General features: G+C 36.4%; 1 protein-coding gene across 1 annotated transcript in view; it reads left to right on the forward strand.

Moving 5' to 3' along the window:
- Positions 1-17,100, forward strand: part of NEBL (nebulette) — a 92,253-nt gene that overhangs the window by 6,283 nt on the left and 68,870 nt on the right. The window contains 3 exon segments of the mRNA XM_077174146.1: positions 1,164-1,268; positions 3,384-3,494; positions 9,834-9,944. Coding sequence (XP_077030261.1) covers positions 1,164-1,268; positions 3,384-3,494; positions 9,834-9,944 — 327 coding nt within the window.

A 17,100-nucleotide genomic window follows, 5' to 3' on the forward strand; every position in this document is an offset into this window, starting at 1 on the left:
AAGAGGATATTAAGGCTGCATATTTCTGTAATGCTCAGATGCAGATCATATTGCTTCTGTCAGTGCTTGTCAGCAAGTCTAGAGTGCATAAATTCGAGCTGCTGTTAGGCAGAATGTGAAAATGAGGTTAGAGAAATGGTAGCAGATAATAACCATGAAAGCTTAGTACTAAATAATTCAATTTGCATTGATCTAAACAATTCTCTGTACAAAGAAAGAAATGTCACTGAAAACATCTAAGGCTATCCATGTAAAGTGTCGTTGTTAAAACTTACTTAGTCCATCTCATCATAATTCACCATCTTTCTTCATGCAGTTTGTATATAATGAGTGTTCCTACATGTTAACCATGTCCATAGATTTTATCCTTCTTGCAGTCTCACTAATACAAACAATAACTCTGACTTTAGCAATGCTTATGTGATTATTATACCTGCTCATACTGTTTGCCCCATTGTAGAAAAAGATTGGCTGCTTAAAAAAAAAGTTTGGGTTTTTTCTTTTTTTTTTTTCTTTTTTTTTTTTTTTTTGTTACCAAATCTGTCATAGTATTCTGGTGGCTTTTTTCATGGTTTCCTATGTGCATACACATTTTAAAAAATGCCTCAATTTAAAATTTGTTTGGTCTTAGAGAAATTCTGTAATTACTTAAATGTCATGAGTGTTGGGTGCTTTGTAGGCAATAGTTTAGCAGCGGCCTCCTGAATTTATTCATGTGAGTCTTGGATTCATAAAGGGGCATTTGATGATGTTATACAGAATCTGTGCTTGCTAGGTCTGTGTTAGAAGTGAAACAATTTTTATCTTTGAGATCAAGGATCAAGGAGATCAATTATTCTATTCTTCTTTCTTTAGAGACACTAAAACATCTACAACTGTCATGAAAATGTGCTCTAGATGTAGAGAAAAGTCCTGTCTTTTTCATCTATATTATTAAAGAGTTCTCTTTTACATAGCCCTGGTAATGTGCGTGAGAACTCGTAGCTTCCCTTTATGGTTTAATTTGAACCAGCCGGAGGTATTTGCAAGCTGCCCAGCACAGAATCCATGAATAAAATAAAATAGAAATACTACTAATAATAAAACAATTAAAATAACCAATGTTTGCTTTTCTGTGTGTGTGTTTTTAAGAGCAATTAAACTTCTTTTTCTTCTCTTTGTAGGTACACTATAAAGAAGAGTTTAAAAAATCTAAAGGGAAGTGCATATTTGTACCTGACACCCCGCAGCTAAAACATGTGAAAAGCCTTGGTGCTTTTATTTCTGAGGTAAGATCTAAAAGACTGAAAAATTTTCTTGGCTTCTTATCCTTCCTAAAAACTCTTTCAGTTGAGTACTGTGATTTTTAGTTGGGGAAGGATGGCTTATTTCAAATAATAATTCTGTTTAAAGCTGAAGTGAATTCAAAGGCTGTAATTAGTGTATACTGCAATGTGAATAATAATAATAATTTGGAATTACATGACACTTTTATTTTGGGATTTGAAGATACTTTATTAATGGTTCTGAGCAAGTCCTAGCTATCCCATTTTATGTGTGGATAAACTGAGGAATAGGAAAAGAATGTTACATTTTCTGCAGTGATGAAGTTTGCAAATTACACCTGTGCAAAATTTCCCTGCTGTGGAGATTTCACAGCCTGATATCAGACAGGAGACAAGGAAAATGTTTCCATGTTATCATCCCTGTCCTCCTTCAGCAAGAGGGCTGGGGCAGACATCAGGTCAGTGCCATCTGTGGGTTGCCTGAGCACTTGCATATCTGTCTGTCTGTCTGTCTGTCTATCTGTCTATCTCTGCATACCTGTGACATGTGCACACATACACAGCCTGAAAGAAAGAAAAGAAAGATCAATAGCTTCCAAAGTGCCAGAGCAGCATTTACTGCCAGCTCTTCATGTCCCAGGTATGAGGTGCTGTAGGATTGCATCTCTGATTATTTTCCACAAGTAAGAACAGCAGCAGAAGTTTCACCTGAGAGACAGCAGCTTTATTTAGGAATCGCTGGTTCTGAGTAATTTTTCTGTCCCTATGGCCCTTCAAAAAATTAAAATTTTGGTCCCTCATTTTTTGTGCCACTTTTATGGTTATAATAAAAAAGTCCAAGTATCACTGTCTGAGGTTACATAAATTCAAAATTCTCTTTCTGACATACAACAATTTGCTATGTGGCTTTCAGTATGAATGCATCAATTAAATACTGTTCTTGTATTTATCTTCCTGTTGTCTGAGAAGGAGTGGCATGTCCCAAGGGAAGTGAATCTGATGTAATTGCACTTTATAAGAGACAGACTATTGTAGTCTACAGAAATACAGTATATAGAGAGTATTTATCTAATCTGTCTGATTCCAGCGAATCTGCTGCTAATTATTAATCAAAGATTTAGAGATATAAAAATATTCTAAAATTTTAAACCCTGTAGGTTTGATATTACCACACTTCTGAGCATGCTGCGTGTTTATTGCAGCATTACCTGAAGCCAATGAGGTGATGGATGGTTTATCTTGTAAATTACTGACCTCTAGTGTCCCATCACCTGTATTTGCAAATCTTGGACACTGACATTTTAACAGCAGTGAAAAAGAGTGCTCTGTTTTGGGGAACAGCAACAAATAATACAGCAAATTATTGATATGTATGCATATAATGCATTTGGGGAATTAGCCTTTAGTGAAGGACTGTATATTTCACAGTAAATAAGTGATATTAGTGTAATTGAAAATATTTTTCGTATTTATGATTACTTTCACAGCAGTGTTGCCATTACTGTTTTGTGAACTTGGAAGACTTAGAACTGAAGCAAAAGCCTCACACATTTTTAGCTATTGTTCTGGTACCTCTTGTAAAACCCCTTTGTGAGGAGCTGCCAAACCTGAATACTGGAGGAAACACAAGATAAATAAAATGTAATTTAAAAATGAGACTGTAATATGAGCAGATGAAACAGAAATGATGACAGGCAAACTTCAGTATTCCTCCCCTTTCTAGCTACATTTAGTTGCTGCTACTTATTAGTTGGTAAAATATTTATGGTACGCCTCCCATTTGCTCCCATTGTTCAGGACTCTGTAAAAGAGAAAGAAGAAAAGTAATTTTTGTATTTGAAAATGATCTGAGAAAGGATAGAAGAAACTGCCTTGCTTATTTTATTTTGTATTTCCATTAACATTATTGAATTTAATTAGGAGATATTTTGCATTGCTTTGTGAATTAGGCACATCCCTAGAAAGTATTATTAAAGATGTTTTTGCTAGAAAGTTAGTGACAGTTAATGAAATTTTTCCATTTCTGTTCTCTGCCATTTTACTTACTAGAAAAAAAAAAGTAGTATGTTTACTGTATCTTCATTTTTGCATTTTATGTCGCCTTTTTCTGCCCTCTAGGTGAAATATAAAGGAGCTGCTAAGAAAGACCTTTCCAACCCTCTCTATCAGCAGATGCCAGCCACAATTGACAGTGTATTTGCGAAAGAATTAATGCACCTTCAGAGCAAGGTACAACTTTAGAATTGCAAAAATGATTTTTTGATTAACTGTGTGTCAGAATAAGTACACTTTAAACAAAATACTTGAAAGGACACTTGATTGTCTGCTTGATGTATTTGGGTGAGCTTATCATCCAGAGTTTATCACCATAACTTCTTAAATTCAAAAACTGCACATTTTTAAAATGTTGACAATTTTACTTGCGTTTATTAAATATGCATTTAAAAGTTGGTAGTGCATTCATTGATCCAGTGAAATCAGTGAATACAATAAGGAATTATTGAAATTAGTGACATTGCATGGTCCTTATAGAATGGGTGACTCTTATATAACTTTTCCCCGTTGGGTGTTGTATTAACATATATTAAATGTAATACCAAATATTTGATGCTGAAGGCAAGAGAAAAGAAAACTGCTTTAATGACTTCTAAAGGCACTTAGTGGTAGCAGCAAATGTATTTCTGATGATCTGCATACGACTACTTACAACAAATTTTATACAATTAAAATATGAAATCAAGTATATTGAATATGGTATAAAGCTTGTGAACAACCAGCAAAATAGTGAATTCTGGTTCAGTTGCCTTCAAGGACTTAAAAATATAATACCCTAAGAGTAGGCAGGTGACCCTTCACTTCCACTGACCTCAGTGGAATTATGAATGTTAAGCACGTGTAATATGAACGAGGCTCCAGATTTTCATTGTTACTCATGAGAATTACATGGAATAGATGGTCATGGCTTTCCGTCCACCAAGCATTTCCATGGTTTTCTTGCTTTTGCTTTCTCATCTCTCAAAGATATCAACTACATATGGTTTAAAACAGCCAGTGCATGAAGGGAACACCCTTCTAAATCCATAATATTGATTGTATCTCAATATGCATTCTTGTAATGCAGTGACACTTTTTCAGACAAAGGAAAATATTAATAAAAAAAGAATGGACTAAAATTTCAGGACAGCTTGTGGAAAAATGTTTTGATATAAAACATTATGTTAATCAAGGCTATATTAAGCAAATACAATAACACATATTTTAGTTTTCAGAATTTGAAAAGGAACATATATACACACAAGTTAAAGCACCACAGTAGCTGAAATGACATTAATGTGACATTTCATTGTAAAGTGAGTGATTAGAGGAATTATAGTAAAAAAAAAATGGGAATTGACCTTGTATAACATTTTTAAGACATTAGCTTGACTTATAAAACGTTAGTTAACTATTTTGCCACAGATTTACTCCCAAATTCATTCCAAATTATTGCATTCTACATTTGTTTACCCAAATGAGATTAATTGACATTGGTGATGTGGCAGAAAAGATAAATAACTGAAACTAAAAATGAATCCATTGATTCATAAAAAAACCCTTTTAAGGAAAAGACTGACATTTTTATTTGGTAGTTTTTGAAGGCTTTCTTCAATCATCCAGCAGTTCTAGAGAAAAAAAATATGCATATAGGCTGAGTTATATTTAAGCAGAATTTTTTCCCACAAAATTCATACTATCCCCTTAGGAGTAGATGCATTATAAATCATAATATACCATAAAACTTAAAGATACGCTGACACATTTTTCCAACTTGTGGTTTACTGCTGCAATGGACCTGAATTTAATGCTACTTTGAGAGAGCTCTCAGGGGATTTTCTAGTGAAAAATCTTCTCCACAGTATTCAAATCTAATCCATATTGTGCCTATCACTGCAGTACCTAAGTAGCTAATACAAGGATTTCAGATTTCATCTGGGTCAGGATATGGCAGAGGGGGTTTCTGCTGCATCTGTCTAGCTGGGACTGTGAATTTACAGGTCATCACTTCAGGAGGAGGCTATAGATATTCCATAGGAAGGAGAGAGAACAGCACCAGCTGCCTTTTGCTCCATCTCTACTCCAAAAAGGCTGTGCAAACACAGAATTGCAGTCTGTTTCTGAGTTGTAGTGAACTGATTTTAAAATAGTTCTGATTTACCGAGAGGTGGAAAATATGAGCGTGTGTCCTCCCTACCCACACTAGAAGAAATTTACACCTTTGACTCCCTTTTCATGCTTCTTGGATGCAATGCTGGGCTGGAATGCTTTTGTGGGCAGATCAAGCAGGACTCTACTTGCTCTGTGGTGCCGTGTTCTTGGCAGGATCACAGCCTCACATGCCAAGCAGGTGCATTGGGAGTAGAGGATCATGGTGGGAAAGAAGGAGAGCCCCTGACCTTCCCCAGAGCTGGCTGCTGGCACAGGCTGGGTGCCTCTGGCAGAGGATCTTCTTACCCAGGTGCATCCCCTGGGCTCTCCCCTGATGCAGAGTTTGCTCCTGAAATGGTGCTGCTGCTGCCCAGCAGCCCTGTCTTCAGCCTACCTATATCCAGCCCAGTTTAGTAATTTGATACACAGTTTCAAATCACACACATGATTTAGGAACTTGGAGGAAACTAGGGGAAATATCCTGCTTTTCTTAAGGAGATATGCCCCCCCCAACAGCTGCCCTCCACTGTCCTCTCCAGAGCCAACAGGCTGCCACAGCACCATTGACCATGTTGGGATTGTTTAACTCTTGTGGCAATTGTCAGTGATCTTAGCAGAGCCAGGATCTCCTCCTTCAGGGGTGCTGCCATGCAGTGTCAGCACTGACATAAGGATCTTGCTGTAATGGAGAGAATAGCACCCTGACACATGTGGTTCTCTTCCTGTGGAGCCTCTTCCCCATACTGGCTGTGTTGAATCATACTCAATTCTGTCTTCAAGATACTCAGGAAAGCCTGAAACAAGACTTCCTCCTGGCTTTTGCATGAAACTCATGTTTACTCTTTTGTGTTTTTTGTACAACTGGCATGAGGAAGGAAATAAATACCTATAGAGAATGACATCTATCCAAAACTGGCAAAAAAAAAAAAATATCCCAATGCTGTTTATGGGAAAAATGTTTCAGGAAATGAAAAAAAAAATTCACAGTCCCACATACTTGGGTGGCTTTTATAATTTAAATTTTTTTCCTCCTCACAGAAAATTTGACTGTGGCCTCCTAAATGCCTTTCTTGAGAGTAAGCAGCCAGATTTCCCCCCTCTCTCACTTTTATCATAGCTGTCCCCAGGGAAAGCTAAAAAGAGGAGGAAGCCCCTGTCATCACTGAATAACTTCACTCTCCTTACCAGCCTACAAAGCTCTCATCAATTTCCCTGCTTTTCACAGTGAGAAAATAAATTTGATGCGAGCAGTCTAGGTAGGGAGCCTTCATTTTGATTTTTCTGAAAGGAAATGGAAAATTTTGGAGAAATTGCAATATTCCTATGGAAAATATTGCTGAAGAAAAATTCGTGATCATTGCTAGCTCTGTGCTAAATCTTTTTCTTGTCTGAAGATCAGTATGCTGTATACTTGCTTATGTAAAACAATATTTTTCTTAATAAGGTGTCACAAACAATGATAAGGTATTTAAAATTGCTTGGGGGAAACAATGTTGAAAAAAAATAAGCACTTCATCACTTTTTTCATCACTTCATTTTTGCCATAAGAAGTGATTGCACTGTTTTTCTTCTTATCTAAAAGGGATAATCTTAAGCAAACTGAAGGCAGTTTAATTTTCTACTTTGTACAGGGCAATATCTCAAAGAGTCAATATTGAACAGTATTTCCTGTTTCTTTATAAAGGTGATGAGCCAAGAGAATCTTAATCAACGTTTTCAACTTCCAGAAGAAGTTTCAGAGGGGTTTTTTGTACTGCAATAAAAATTTTGTTGTTTATTGCATCATTTCCAATCATATTACACATTATCAAATTGTTTTATGTAATTTTTAAGGGTTTTTTATGGTAGGAAATGTCGTATTCAATATTCCTTCCTTTTATGGTGGCAGGTATTAGTCTTCTGGACTTCTGTAGTTCTGTTTTACACAATTACATTGGATAATCTAATTCTCTACATGGAGATTAAAGTGATGTTTTTGGTGTTCTTGAACGTTTCCTTTTATGAAATCCTACTTTGTGGATTTTAAGTTCAGAGCACTTCTTACTGACTATAAATGGAAATAAAAATAAAAATGTAATAGTCTTTAATGTATGCCAAAACAGGGGGCCAGTCAGAGCTGGGTTAAAGGAATACAAAACCTTCCTTAATGCAGCTTCCTATTGACACATTGGTGTAAAAGAGAGAAGAAAAATAAAAAATGAGTACTTACAAATTGATTCAATCTGAAGTCATAACCACTTAAATAATTGCCTTGTATTTCTCAAGTTAATAAATGACACCACTAGAGGGTAAAGGTTATGTCAGTGACCTATAATGCTTGATCTCTGTGTAGAGTAGTTTCATATGTAGATTTGATTAAGGAAATTCAGTCTAGCTAAAACTTAAAAATCAGCATGAGTTTAGAAATAAATGTATGCATACTAACCTATAAAATAATGTTATTAAGAGTATTGATGAAATAATGATAAATATTTTTTCATGCTTACTTGGAAGCAATTTACAAATCTGGGAATAGTTCTGCACTAAACTGTCCCAAACTAAACTAGACAGCCCAAACTAAACTAGACAGAACCCCTCCTAGCCTAGGACTGCAACAAGACTACTTCTGTGAGTTAATGAAAATTGTGGGAAAAGAACAGATGCCAAAGCAAGTGAAATATTGCTACATTAAGCTAAAGAAATGGTCATCCTTTCCCAAGACAGCAGATACTCGTAATTTCTGCTAAATTTCTCATGCTGAGGGTTGATGTGTTACTGTGTTTTCATAACTTGGTTACATAGCCCATTCACCAAGGGAAAAATAGAGCTGTTGAACCAGCAAAATGGCAATGTAATAAAATATCTGTAAATTAGTAGATTTTGGAAGTAACCGTATGGGTCTTCTGTTCATAATGGCTGTTCTGTCCCCATAATTAAGTGGGGGACATCTTGAAAGTGACAGTGTAAGCAAGGAGAAATAGCAAAAGAGTTTTTGTGGCATATATTTGTATAGGAATTCTGCTTTTGTGGGGGATCATTTGTTAGTGGAGCTTCAGTCGTGTTAAAGATGATGTGCTTTTCCATTTGCAAGACGTAACCAGTGTAGGCAAGTTACAGACTTTTTGTTTCACTGTCAGTTGTGCTTGTTCCTGCAGAGGGCTGATTGTGTTAGACTGGATAAAGTGGTGGCACATTTTAAGGTTCCCTATTTGATACTTTTGTTCACATAGTAGCAGTGACAAAATACCCTTCCCCCCTTCTTGTCTTAATGTCTCAGCCTGTATATCATTTTGTAATCTGAGATAGTCAGGGAAGATACTAACATATTGCTTTGGGCACACTACTCTGTAACTCAGATGAAATCTTGCTTTAAACAAAACCAGATACAGCATTTTCTCACAATTCCAGTGTCCTGTCCTGAAAGAGTCTGAATCTCTGTAGTTGAGAGTTTCCGTCTCAAAACTTTCACAGTATTCTTTTATTGCTACCATGGGTTTTTGTGTCAATCCTCCTCCTCCTAATCAGCTTTCCATCTTATTTAATACTTGCTGTTTTCTTATGGATTATTTTAATGTTCGCTCATGAGAGCTATTAGAGAATGAATTTTCTTAATGCTTGCTACTTTTTAGGCATCGGAACCTGGTGAATTTTCCTTAATATAAGTCTAAGAGCTTCTGACAAGGATAAGTGTAAGATCAGCTTTTCAGGCAGTTGTAGTGTGTGAGAGTGTGTGTATAAGTATAACACAGTACAGTGAAAGATGGATGAATGCCCAACAGTGAGTTCCCCTCCTATTATAAAAGTAAAGGTGTTTATAAATTCACAATTCAATTCCATTTTCATTTACTATGATGACAATTGAATGTAAATATTATTTTTCTTTGTGAACCTGGGGCTAAGTCAAAATGCATATTGTGCTGGTTGCTTCCCAACAGTGAAAGAAATAGAACTGTGGGCAATGGGTTTATAATAAACAGTAAAACTGTTTGTTTATGACAAATGCATAAAATATTTTTTTCTCTGAAAATGGAGAATAATTATATAGCTGATTGCTTCAAGTGTGTTTAAAAAAACAAGGTGGCTTTTGATTATGTTTTCCTTGGGCTGTCTTCTCACCTTGTTAAGCTTAATTTTCTGTTTGTGTATTACTATTTCTTTCCCCTGTCTATTCATGCATCTGTTGCAATAATGTATGCAGAGAAATCTCACTGCTGACTATGCCTCATATGTCTCTGTTTTGGGTGGAAGCTGCTCTCATTTCAGTGTTCTGGACCCATGAAGGGGTTAAATTATTTATTAAGTTTCTTCCTGAATGCAGGTACACTATGCCACTAGGTTTAACCTAGCTCATGTTATTATACCTGCTCTTCCCAGGTCACAAAAGTATAATGTTGCTCTTTTCAGGTTCTCTATAAACAAAAACATGATGCTGAGAAAGGATTTTCAGACTATGCGCGTATGAGGGAGCCTCCAGATGTTAAACATGCCATGGAAGTCAGTAAACACCAGAGTGATGTAAGTACTCTCCCATCTGAAATGAGTGTGCTTGTTTTGGGTAGATACATCTGTTACAGCTTACTGAAATGAAATGGGCATGGAATATTTCCATATTTCCTTAGTTGCTATTTTTCATAAATTATTTGCTCTGAAGTCATTTAGGACATGGTGTGTGTATAATATGTGATATGAGTAACAGTATGTGAATTTTATTCTGAGTGCAGTGGAAAAGGATAGTTACTGTTTATCAATAATAACTAAGTGCTATCACCTTGAAATAAAATTGCAGGCACAGGTTTTCTGAATTCACTACTTTTGAAGTGAATAAAGTTTTTTGTTTAAATGTACACCAGTGTTGTTTCAGTGTCTTCATCTGCCAGTACTTGGGTAATTCTTCAGGGGTGCTGTGTAGAGGAGGCAAGTGAGCTGTTTCTGCCCTGCTCTTGCACTCTTTTATGCATATGAATAAGTTTGTTCCTATCTTCTGAATATGTATCAAGTGAATTTTCCAAAGAATTTAATAGACAAATAAATGATTTATTTTAAAGAATTTGAGCTGTAGTGTTCAGTTTGATGCCTGCTCTGGTTTATACCATTTGACCGAAATATTTATTCTTGTAGTTTTATTTAGATAACTTACAAATAAATAGGAGTACTTAGCAGTATTTTGAAAGTTGATTGCTTTTTTTTCAGCTGCTTGTTAGCTTCCTGAAGTTCTGAAGGTTTTCACAATATCAAAGCCTAATAATGGTATTTATATTTCTTATTAGAATCAGGCCACATTTGATTTCATGGTCAAGCTAGCAAATACTAGCTCAATGCATCATTTCTTGGGGCAGAAATGCTGCCCTGATTATTCTTGAATGATACAGACCCAACTTTGAAGAAAAATTTATGTTAGTTTTAAGTTTTGTAAAAACTTAGTTGTAAGAAAAACAAATTTTAGGAGAAGATTGGTTAAAATAGTGATGCCATTTTAAGGGGTACACAAAGCTTGTAAGAAGAGCTGATGTGTAACCTTAAAAGTTATGATCCAGTTCCATTCTTGTTTAGGTAACCAAATCAATTGAGGCAGGCATGTCATTTTACAACACTTTTTTGTTAGATAAATGGGATATTTGTTTGCTGCTAACAATGTAGAAAACATAGCTTTGGTGTTCGTTTTAAATTATCTTATATTTACCCCATCTTCTCCTACTAACAGTGCAACAAACACTCTAAGGTTATGTGGGCTGAAAACTAAATGTCAGTGCTAAGATGTATGTCTGTGTGCAGAATCTTGACAGCTGGCTGCTGATTAAAAGGCTGCTGGAAAACTTCAGGGAAGCATTATGTTTGAAGAATAATTTTTTCTTCTGCTGGGAAATACCTGCAATGGAATTCCCAGCAGTAATTTGCAACCTGCCTTGATTACAGAATTCCCTCTTCCTGTCAAACACTGTCCATTTCTGCTGTTGGAAGCATCAGGGTGTCATGCTGACAGAGCCTAGAGCTGGGAATGTGAATGCCTTTCCCCAGAAGCAAGAGGTTTTTTATTTACCTAGCAGTAGGAATGATGGTGAACTGCTAGGAAAGGAAATAATGCTGGAAAGAGAGATGTGAATCCCTCTCAGAGAAGGGACTAGGAGGAATATGAGACAAGTTCCTGTAGCAAATTCATCATACTTTGAGGGTTAGTATGCTAGTGCAAAACCTATTCCCCTTCTACAGCTGTATATCACCTGCTAATAGAATTAAGGAGAGCAGGTTACAGATGTGAGGATAAATGAAATGCAGTTGTTTCATCTTTCACCCTTAAAACAAGCAAAAAAAAAAGAAAAGGAAATGAAGGAAGATATGGGAGGGAAGGATGTTTTGATAAATGAGAACTTTTAACAGCATGTTAGAAATAATGAAAAAATATGAGGGAAATTATTTTCAGCCTGAGCAAACTTCAAAAAATCAAATAAGTCATCCAAATGCAACACAAAACTCTAACCAGTTAATGTGTTTAAGAACAGATTCTTTCTGGTTGCTCATGAGTAGCTGCAGTGCAATGGACAAATATCTATCACACATAAGGGAGCAAGTTATGTCAATCTGGTTATTGCTCAGCAGAAGCACACATCTCTTGTGGGTAGTATTTGGGCATCATGGTGAATAGCTGAGGATTTCTTCTTTTGTAAGTACAGGTTTAATTAAGAACCATGTGAGTTTTCATCTCGGAGTCAGAACATGGAACAGTGAGCATCCCAAATATGGAGCATTTGTCTTTCCAAACTATTTCAGGGTGTCTGTGTAATCACAGTTTTGAAAGTGCAGAGGAAAAGAAGGGAAACTACTGGGCAGGTAGAAGGACAAAGGTCTTTTATCCACCATTCTGCACAGTTTACCTGTGGGAGCAGAATGCATGTTTACCTACAATGCTCTGCCAACTCAATTCAACCTTTACATGGAGGGTTTGCATCTAAGAGGATTAGGATGTGTTTAAGACTATTTACTCAGCCTTTAAATAAAGCTGACATTTATACTCAACTCTGTGAAATGTCCAATTTCCTTTAAAAATTAAAACTGTATTCAGCTCACCATGCATTTGTGCTGACATTTTGAAACTGTCAAGTGCTGTAGGCCTTCACACCACTTTGAATATCATTATCATGCTGGACATGTTTATAGGCATCATTAATATGTTTGGGCAGAAACTGGGTAACAGGGAAATACTGTAAAAACTCCTGAACAATGTGATAATGTCTAATAAAATAATTTTTCTCTTTTTCATACTTAGTCTGAAGAAAATTGCTCTCAAATTAACACAAGTAACTTTTCTAATGACAGGAAACATACTTTAAAAAGAATTGAAATACTACATAATGCTTGAAGGCAAGCATGTTTATCCAAACCAGAGTACTTTTCTCTATAAATTGTGTTTGTGTTTTGTGAAGTGAATGTTAATGTTAATGATGTGACTTTGGCACACAAAGTCATTTTCAGAAAAGTGAAGTAGGGACCATCAGCCTACTTTGTCTGTGCTGAGCTGATCAGTTAACACATCTGGAAGTTTCCAAACTTGGGACCAAAACTAAGTGGTGGTCTTAAAACAGTGTCATGTCACATTTTTGCTTTATGTGTATCTGAGTACCATGTGAATGGAAGGATGTAGTTGAATGGTGAAATGACATGACAACTACATTTCTAAAGCAAAGAAACCATTTGCTATGTTGGGTCCCTGTGGAAGCTGCACACAGCATTTGATGAAGGTACTCAAAGCTGTGCATCATGATTTTGTCTGTTCCATGACCTGGTCCATCACTGGGCATTTTGAATAGGAAAACAATGTTAATATTTGTACAGCAGTTTAAATGTTCTGCTTTGTTAAAATGACTCATTCTCCTCACAACACTAATGGTATGAAATAAGGATGTGATCTTCTGATTTTACAAATAAGGAAACTGCAATACTCTCATCTATGGACATTTAAAAGGCAGTTTGCACATCTGATTTTAAGGCCCAGGTATCTTTTCTCTTATGCTTATCTACAAAGAGTGCTTTTTTAGAAATATTAGTTGACAGCTGGGCAAACTTCTGATGTGTATATATACACTCTCCACTCTACATGAGATCAGTAATGATAATTTTTATGTTTCACTCACCATCTACATTTGAATATTTAAGATGTCTATATTGTCTTAGGAGTAAGTTGTTTTTCATTTTCAGGGTATAGTGCAGTCACAGTCCACACACACAAAAAAAGTACATTCTTTCTGATAAAACCAAATCAGCAGATCTTAAAGTGGATGTGCTTAAAAACCATCAGTAACATACCCAAATGTTAATGTTTGTTTTGGGGCAGATCATGGTAAATTCAGGCTTCTTCTGTCTCTCTGTTCAGTATCTGTGTTAGAAAAATCACCATTCACTGACAAACTTTCTGCTGACAGTGGTTGTCAACAGCAGGTCCCCCTGGACCACTTCCAACTGGTGCTGAAAATGATGTTTACTCCTGGTGTAATTGGGACCAATCAATTTTAAGGCCCATTACTGGAAAGGATGACTGCATCAATCTGTAATGGGCCAGAAATGTGTTTGTCTCTTTTACACAAGCCGGAAGACAGTTTTCAACATCATTTGAGCAGGAATTAGAAAAGCTGTTGCCAATGATGATTGTCACCAGCTAGTCATTTTCTTAGTGTTGATGGACCCTAAAGTGTAGATGAGAGGAAAGAGGGCAGAGACACAGCTGACAGGCCATTAGTTAGTGGCCTTAGCAGCTCTTAGAAAATGCTAATCAGGGACAAACAGTAAGAGACAAATTCTTGTGCAGACAGGTGTGCCCAATTTCTTGCTGAATCCTTAAGAAGGCAAAATGTGTTCATAGCTGTTTGTGCATATTTGAGTAATTTATTATGTATTGTTTGGACGAGTTTGGTGTTGGAATAAATGAGAAGATAAAAGATTTCAAGAAAGGTTTGAATCTCTTAAACCCAGGTTTGCTTGGCTCACTATGTAAAAGTTTCTGTTTGTTGATTGACAGTCTGAGATGTTTTGCAGCACTGTTAGGAATCTGTTTACTTTATGGCACTGAAGTGCATTTCACTGGTATTCATGTAAGGTGAAGCATCTTGCAGACCCTGCTGGAGTAACTAGATCAGCATGTTTATCCTCACTGGACCTTATGCATTTTATAAGAGCTTGAGGTTTGGCCTATTAAAATCAGTCTAGTAATTATGAGCAGGCCCTGAATATTCTCCATGCTTTGCAATAACCAGTTGCAATTCACATTTGAGTATGTGGGTATGTAATCACATTTGGGATTAAAGATGAGAAATGATTTTGTTCCAATTATTGCTTCACAATAATATTCAACAATGTAACCACTTTTTATTGTAATTTCAAACTGGGTTGAAACCCACTTTAAATTTAGTTAGTATCTTTAATTTACTGTTTTCAACTTCAAAACTCAAGATGGTATATTTTTTTTTCCTTTTTAGTTGCTCCTTCTTCCTTGCTTGTATTTCCCATTGGTTGGCCATAACTCTCCATTTGTTCTTTCACTGCTGCTCTAAAATTGTTATCTCAATTACTTTTCCTATACAAGAGTCAGCTGGAACAATTTTTTTGTATCCTGTGGTCCTCGTGAAGTGGAGCAATTCTTGAGCCTTTGCTGATTTTTTGGTAAAGCCTGAGTGACCCTTTGAAGTGCAGATTGAGTAAGGACATTGTGTAATGCCTGGAAATTCCAGTCAGGGCATGAGCCTCTTGGCTGAACCAGCTCAGGACAAAAGATGGCTCCTTCTCTGGGAGTTTCCTTTCTTTTTGTTGTTTTTCCCCCCTCATGGGCTTCTTCACTTTCCATCTTCTGATGCCCATGGGTGCACACACCAAGCTGGTTGCTTTGCCCTGTCTACATCTGTTCCCCTGCTCTCTCAGAATAGCTCTGGTTTTACTGTTCTAACATAGCACTATTAAAAAAAAATCACTAGATGGAACAGAATAGCAGCTGTGTAATAGAGGCCAGCAGAGTGTCCCAATGGGAGAGGGTCAGCATCCAGGGATTGAGGTTATTCAGGAAATGGGAAACATATTTTTTCTTTCTTTGGCCTACCTCTGACAAACTACTGTTCTGCTGCATAACATTTTTATTCTCACTGGAGTATGACAAGCTGCAGAATGGAGCAAATATATATTGCAGACATTTGTAAAATGCTAGATGACTTTCCCTCAGACATAAGTAATAGGTATACTGGTTTAGGTGCAGGAAGAATAATAATTCACTCAGGGAAAGATATAGCAATTGGCCTTGCATCTAATATAATTGGAAATGGTGAAATATAAAGGACTGTCACTGTCTTATTTCTCCCCCCCCCTTCCTTTCCCCGAAATTAACCACAATCCATTATTTCATGTACTATATGATCATGTCATTTGGGAGCAATAAGTGACCACATTTCCTCAACTTTATCACCACTGTTCTTGATTCTCTGATGTTAAATTCACTGCATTCCTAATTTCTATTTTGAGCACATATGCTGGCCCTTAATTTGCAATTTACATGGATCATAGGGTGCTATTCAGAAACCTGTTTCTGCTGCCTTTGTGGTTTTCACCTCACCTCATGTGGTCATTAGGATGAACAGCATATAATTAACTAAATTCATGTAAAGTCCTGAATTGCAAATGCTTCTCTCTACCTCTAGTTTCTTAAAAATTAGAGAAAATCTAAACATAACTAAAACAAAAGTTCCAGTGGTTTACACCAGCTGGAAGAATCAACTTTTGTTTTGTATGTATGTGATAATTTGGGCTGAATGATCAAACCTATTTATTTGTTTCTTTTATTAGTGATTACACTTGTGTGTCACGGCAGATTAAAAATTATAAGATCTATTTGTGGGCAGGCAGCCAACAGTGAAGCCTGTTTAGCTTGTCTGCTTAGCTGAAGCCATATGGACGCAAAATTACTTTCCTGTTGCATGTAAAATATTTGCCAAAAAGTGAATTTTTTTCCTTTTCTTTTTGCAATACCATTTCTATGAAGTATATTTGTCACTGAATACTGCAGTTTATGAGTTTGTTGTATTGTACCCAGAGTGAAACTTTGCATTGGAAGTAGGAGCAGAGGTTATAATAAGAAACTTCAAGCTGAGAACTTTCTTGCTGGTGAAATACTATCTTGAGAGGTTGATTAACTTTGTGAAGCAAAAAAAGAAAATCTAAAAGATTTCTCAGTAAAGGATGAAATATTCTTTTACTCCCTATTTCCTCTAAACTTTATTTTATGTTCTCCAACTTCTGCCTGAAACTTCAATTTGTCAGACGCTTTAGAATACCAGGGACAGAATGTCATTAAGAATAATTCAGTAAGACAGCCCTTGGAAATTGGCTTAGATTGGCACATGTGCTAGAGCAGGAAAAAGTTGACAAACCTTGAGGAGGAGGGAAAAGCAGGATGCCTTAAGGAGCTCTATAATGTCCCTGAGGTCTGTGCTGCTCCTGTGATCGCTTTGCTAAATGGAGAATGTTTGGACTCTCCTATCTGTGGTTGAGCCTTCTGGCCAAAGGTTTCTGAGCCCATTCATTATGGTAGTGGCTTTGCACAAACAGAAAGAGTCAGTTGTGTGCTCAACACGCTGGAACTCTCAGCCTTCTTGTTCCCATGATTGTGCAAAGGAGCAAGTAAGTGGTGTTGTGGGCATGC

The sequence above is a fragment of the Agelaius phoeniceus genome, chromosome 1, assembly GCF_051311805.1.
Source record: "Agelaius phoeniceus isolate bAgePho1 chromosome 1, bAgePho1.hap1, whole genome shotgun sequence".
Lineage (NCBI taxonomy): Eukaryota > Metazoa > Chordata > Aves > Passeriformes > Icteridae > Agelaius > Agelaius phoeniceus.